Source organism: Ptychodera flava, chromosome 9, assembly GCF_041260155.1.
Source record: "Ptychodera flava strain L36383 chromosome 9, AS_Pfla_20210202, whole genome shotgun sequence".
NCBI lineage: Eukaryota > Metazoa > Hemichordata > Enteropneusta > Ptychoderidae > Ptychodera > Ptychodera flava.
The window spans coordinates 9,888,774-9,895,454 of NC_091936.1; the positions used below are offsets into that span (position 1 = coordinate 9,888,774).

Consider the following 6,681-nt stretch of genomic DNA (forward strand, 5'->3'; position numbering starts at 1 on the left):
TGTCTTTGTGGTTGGTTTCAGTTATGTTTCTTTCTGCAAATTTAAGGCTGTGTTCACAAAAAATGGTTTGGGGGCTGGAGGAATTTTTGGGGTAGTTGAGGGGGGACTTGAAAATTTTGCTCTACCTGTAGGGGGGACTTGAAAATTTTTGGTTCCCTTTGATGTTTTACGTTTTCCAATTCCAAGTTTTTTTGGGTAATTTAATGAAAACGGAATACCATTTTTATGTCATCCAATTGTTGTAATGTTAGTAATTATTTAACAGAATCTAGAACCATTTTGTCACATTCCATGACTTTTATCTCGAAAAAATCTAAAGATGTGTGATTTGTCGTAAAAAACACACTTGAGCCTAGTAACAGGGCAGAAGTTGCAACTGTTAATGATTTCTGCAATATTTCTGTGCAATAGAACAACTACAGTTTCTTGCTACCTCCCTACTCCCTAGGGAGTAGAACAAGAACACAGTTGTAAAACTTAACAAAAATATTGCCAAATTATCAAAGTTTATACAGCTACTCCTTATGGGCAGTGTCACTATCATTAATACTCTGCTACTGCATGCAGTGTCACTGTCACTGCATACCTGAACAGTGACAGTGACAGAGATAGCTCTGACTCTGATGTACATGGTAGTTGAAGAAGAGTGTGGGTCAAATGATGCTCATGACAGTGAAACATACTTGTACACAAGATCAGACCCATGAGCAACACATGGAAGAACAAATGGAAATTTTTGAATTCTTGCATATGAGAATAATCAAAATTTATATTAAAGAAAAAAGATGGGGTCATTATGCTTGATTTTCTAAATTTTCACATTCTTGTGGAAAAATGGTACAGAAGTAAAACTTTGGACAGTAAAGACTGAATGAAAAAATATTTGACCGAATGGAATTATTTATTTTTAACCAAATTTGCCATTATTATACCCTAAATTTCACAGATTAAAACATTTATTTGATGTAATATTTTAACCTTCCGGTATTGTCAATTTTGTGTAGCATTTAATTAATATATGTCTTGTAGTTTTGAAACAAATTGTTGGTTGGTCACTGTGCTTAGTTTTTTACAATATGGCAATTAGCCAGAATTCAAAATTTGCCTAGTCTCTCATGATTGTCATTTTGTGTGCTCCTCGGCAGAAGCAATTGACCAGGCCAGAGTTGGATTAACTCAAGTTGGCTTTCAGCTAATAAAAACTTGCCTTGGGAATGTGACTATACAAAGTGCTAATACAGGTAGTGTTGAACACCTGTGAGCAGAACGGCCCAATACATGTTTATTTTTTCTGCGCTTACATCCTTTACAAATATGCGGGCCTGTGATAGTTGGGGGGGGGGGCAGACTTGAAAAATTTTGACCATATAGGTGGGGTGGGCATTTGAAAATATTTGAGGGAACTGAGGGAGGTTCTGAAAAAATAAGATTTCAATTGCGATTCCTCCATCCCCCTACCCCACCCCCCCAATCGTTATTTGTGAACGCAGCCTAAGTGGATTTCAAACATCATTTTTATTTTTTAGGTGAATCTTGGTGTTATTGAGGAAAATCCATCAACATTGCTGGTACTATATCAATCCTTGATAATCTGAGCTGATTTGTCCTACAGAAAGATGGTAACGTGCTCCATGTATATTGACATGTATAGACAGATGATCATACTGTATGGTTTCATTTAAAAGGTCCATTAATTCCATCTAGTGACTTTTCAGCATTTTAGTTTTGTGTATCAGTTTTCTCAATCTACTCCCTATAGCATGAAGACATATCCAGGATCCAGAATCTTAAAGCCCCATTTGCTTTATCTTTTAGCATTATTTTTATGATTTTATTGTCAACCTAAAATAAGTTTGTGAGAATATACTATAAATATAGGTGTGTGTATACAGGTATACTTTAACTATCCACCGGGACAGAATTCAGTGCCAATATACATAGTATCCACGGTATTTGCCTTTTTTCAATGTGGTTGTGAATTAAGGATTTGGCACACATTTAATCACAGTGTAATCTTTATCTTGTTCAAAGTTACATATCTGCTCTGAAATTTTCACATAAGGGACTGGTCAGTTTCTTCAGCCTGGGGGGCCGGTGGATTCATGGGGGGTCACCCTGTTTTTGACTTTAATGATCGGGGGGTCACCATGTTTTTGAAATGCCCAATAGGGGGGGTCAGTGTGTTTTTTTGAATTTTGACACAGGCTCATCATTGCCTAAAATGCTAGTGTCAGCCACAAATTTCATCATTCAGTTGTATTTTTCGGCGCGCCCTTTGGGCTCGTAACTTTAATAATCAGTCATATATTTCAGCACGCCCAACTTTAACATACCCAGCATACATACTCAGAGATATATGTATGTTCAATATTTTTCAGCGTACTCTTCAAGCTCATTACTTTAATATATCAGACATTTTTCAGCATGCCCTTCAGGTGCATGACTTTAATATACAAGGCATATAATAATATCAGAGATATCAGGATGTTTCATATTTTTCGGCGAGCCCTTCGGGCGCCATACTTTAATATTAAATCAGAGATATCTTGATGTTCGCTAAGTGAAAGTGTACCATTATGAAATCTGCATTTCATATGAAAAGGATGACAAATTCCTGATACTTTTCTCTTTTCTCTCTGAGAATTCAGTATGAGAAAGCAACATGCACAAATATTTCACAATATATATTTGATACAGTGACTTATTTTAGAGATAGAAAAATGACAAGATATCTTTCCTTCTCATTGATGCAATTATTTTCCTTGGTGTCACAGGTTTTCTGTAGAAAGATGCTTTTTTATGAACAAAATAACAGTTAAAAAAGGCAGTTTTTGTCATTATTAGCTGCGCTTTTATGTTTTCAATGTTACAAGAAAAGGTCCTCTCAGGCACTGTACACATCAGATTTGGCTAAAAAGCTCTCTATGGCTCCTCAGGCGATTTAATTGGATGGCTGGCAAGTCTTAACACCCATCAAAGTTTTTGATTCACTGCTTTTTACTCTTTGATATTAATGATTGACATCCATTTCTGTACAACAGTTCAGGACATCTGGTTAAGCAGAGAAAGTGTGAAATACATTCACAGCTCATTCAAAATACAGCTCATTCAAAATGTGCTGTAGTATTCAAACTTTTAAGATTGACACTTTGAAATTCCTATCTTACGACTGACATGTCAACAATTTCATTAAAACATAGAATGACTATTTAAAATATAAATATATGTAAAATGTAATATATAATATATACGTGTGTGTATATATATATATATATATATATATATATATATATATATATATATATATATATTATATAAAAGTTTATGTTCACCTTTTGTTTTACCTATGTCGCGCGCCGGGGGGTCACCCTTTTTTTCAAAATTTGGAATGGGGGTCACCCTGTTTTCAAAATTTGGAATAGGGGGGTCAGCCACTTTTTGACGTCGGCAAAACATAATCCACCGCCCCCCCCCCCCGGCCGAAGAAACTGACCAGTCCCTAAACTGCACAGAGTAATCTGATGTAATGCATAAGGGTCAATGTGAAGTTGTCATTTTTGAAAATGGCGTGAAATCAAAATGACATTGATGATAGAATTAAGTCCTTAATAAATTGCCAACAATGTTAATTCTGATTTAGTCATAACAACTATATTTAGAGATTGATTACAATACATGTCACCATGCTGAGAATAGTTATTATTGCTAACTATGGACAATGATAAAGCTTGCACTCAAGATGGTAAAAATGGATAAATTCGAGTCTAGAAGACGCAACAACACTGAATCATTTGTTTGGTGAATTTTATTTTGTAAGTTATTTTGATAAGTTTGGACCAAATGGATATCACTATTTCATTTGCTACAGTTTTTTGTCAAAATTCTGGCAAAAATCTGAAATAAAATGGTAGGGGTATATTTTATAAAAGTGATAACAATTGACTTTGGTGCTCAAAGGAAGAATGTTTTTGTGTTATGTTTTTATTCATAGGACATCATGAATGAGTTTTTCACTGGAGGAAGTGCAGCAGATAGAGGTACATCATTCCACACTAAAAATGTCCTGAACCAAAGGAATGTGAAGAAAAACGTGATGGAGAGCTATAATCATGTTACTGACTTTCTGGATATAGTGACTGAAGGCTATGTCTGTCTGTTGGCCATGAAACAACTGAATGTATCATCTCTGAGTGGAAAGCCACCGAATGCAGACAACATTGATGACAGTTGGGATGCCAAAGAAGAGTATGTCTATTCTGTGGCCAAGAATGTTGTTGATGAAATTTGGATGCCTTTCTCAGATTCCTCTTTGAAAGCGATTGTTGAGGGAGACTCACCCGATATTACCAAGGATGCTCAATGTGTTTCAAGCAATACATGTAGAGGTAAATAATATTGTATCTCTTACACTCGCTGAGTTTTAGTCAGAAAGTTGATTCTATATAAAGTTACCATGTTATTATCAGAATCATATAAATAGTAAATAATAAAAACATATTTGAAATGATTTTACAGATTCCATTGCTATTGACAACCACAATGCTAGAGAAGCAAGACGTGAAGATCATGTGTATAACTACAGCTGTGCTTTACTATGGAAATGCTTGAATGACCGTGTGAGAAAGGATGCTGTCAGACACAATGATGGACCAATGATGGTGGCAGATTGGCGTCATGATACTGTGGACTTCTGGAATAAAGGGCATCCTAAATACCTTATCTTGGCACACAGATTTCTTGCAGGTGAGAAATAAAGAATACAATATCTTATAAAATGAGAAAATCTTTTAACTGTAAAATATAACACTATCTCACGCACACAGTTTCATGATGTCATTCAATTATGAATGCAGATTTATTTATTCATTAATGTAGAACTCACCTCAGAGACAGATTGTCAGACTTAATTTTCTACAAAACTTTCTGATCTATCATTTGTGGGGCTCATTTTACACCTCTTGGAAATATAAAAAACTTTCACAGGTTTAGTTTTTTTGAAAATCCAAATTTTATTCCCCCTTCCCAAAGTTAACACAAGAATGATAGCCATTTTGAATTTCAATTATCACAAAATGATTGGTACTCTTTTCGCCTGTTCCATTCTTTCCATGGTGACCCCCTATTTTTGTTGTTGATTTGGCAATAGAATGATTGAAAGTTTCACCCTGAAAAGTTTCAGCAAAATTCTAAATCTTTTCATTTTTGAGGCGCATACTACCTAAAGTGTGTTCTCATTAAGGTAAAACGTACCTTGGGGACAGACATTCAGACTCTCAAACTTTTACAATTCTCTTCTGATATACCACATGTGGGGGTCCATTTTAACCTTTTAAACCCGGCTTGGACATAAATGTCCGATGACATCAGAGAATACCAGGGGGTCAGGATGCAAAGGGTTAAAGCTGTTTGTGAAAGAAAACTTTTCACCGGCTTTGTTTTTCGAAATTCGAAAATTTCTTTTTTTCTCCATATAGTTAACACAGGGATGACGGCCATTTGGAATTTCTAATATCAGTAAATCTTGGATAATTTGTTTCTCTAGTACCAAAATTCGCATGGTGACCCCCTATTTTTATTCTTGATTTTGCAAGAGAATGATTGAAAGATTCCTTGAGGAAAGTTAGAGTAAAAGTTTAAGTCTTTCACTTTCGCGGTGCATACTACCTTAATTAAAAAAGTACTGAATTTTCCCAAGACTGTGGAGATTAAGGAAATTTTAAAATTTTCACATAGGGGTAAATGGATGGTGGCCACCACGCTTGGCCAATGAAATAATATGGAACAGAACTGTGAACTTACATGGGGGAAGTGGGCACAACATAGTGATGGATTTGTGTAATGAGTTTCTAAACAATGAATTCAAAGGTGAGGACCATGTTAAATCTATACTTTGTTTAGATATTGTATGTCTGCTCATGGTAATATTGTTAATAAAAACATTGTTTTGATCTGATATAGATTTTCAAATTATATACAATGTACTTTAATTAGGTCAATCTCAGTTGAAAGAAGTTTGAAATTATTACAGTACTAAAATGTCCCTGATTAAGTATACAACCAATTTACTTCGTACACATCACTATATTTTTATACAATTCTTTTTATAGAATCGCTGAAGAAGACCAGAGGTCGTTACACAACAGAACATATATCAAGACTGAGCCAGATGGGTGGCAGCATGGGGAAATCTTTGCATAAAATATCCGAACATGAGATTTCACGAACTCATATAATTCAATCGGGGGGTGGGTGTGACCACGCGAAGCAAGTTAAGAAATTTGTCACAGAATACAAATCTGACAAGCTGTTTGATATTGTTCCTGGAAGATATCACTCTGCATTTGCTGGATATAAGTATAGCACTGAAATAAAAAATACACAGAATTTTCACAGAAGATTAAAAAAATATTCAGTAAAACTGGATAGATCAAGGCAGGTTGTACCAAGAAGCAGTCAACAATAAATGTTCAATTGAGATCAAAATGTAATTTGTTGAATAAATTGAGAATCATGTTATTTTGAAATAATAAATAAAATATCAATCTACTAGTAATTCTTGAATGTATTTAATCACAATCTGTAATGTTTGTATTAAATACAACAAACTTTTATCATTAATTTGGGGAGTCTCTCAAAAATAGATACTTTGGTCACACTCTAAAAATGACTTTGTCCTACATG

At 34.7% G+C, this 6,681-nt stretch overlaps 1 protein-coding gene across 1 annotated transcript; it reads left to right on the forward strand.

The window, feature by feature from the left end:
* The first annotated feature begins 3,997 nt into the window (after positions 1-3,997).
* LOC139139697 (uncharacterized) lies at positions 3,998-6,463 on the forward strand. The gene is made up of 4 exons (XM_070708557.1): positions 3,998-4,385; positions 4,516-4,743; positions 5,734-5,865; positions 6,108-6,463. The coding sequence occupies exons 1-4, from the start codon at positions 3,998-4,000 to the stop codon at positions 6,461-6,463; spliced, it is 1,104 nt and encodes a 367-aa protein (XP_070564658.1).
* The last annotated feature ends 218 nt before the right edge of the window (positions 6,464-6,681 follow it).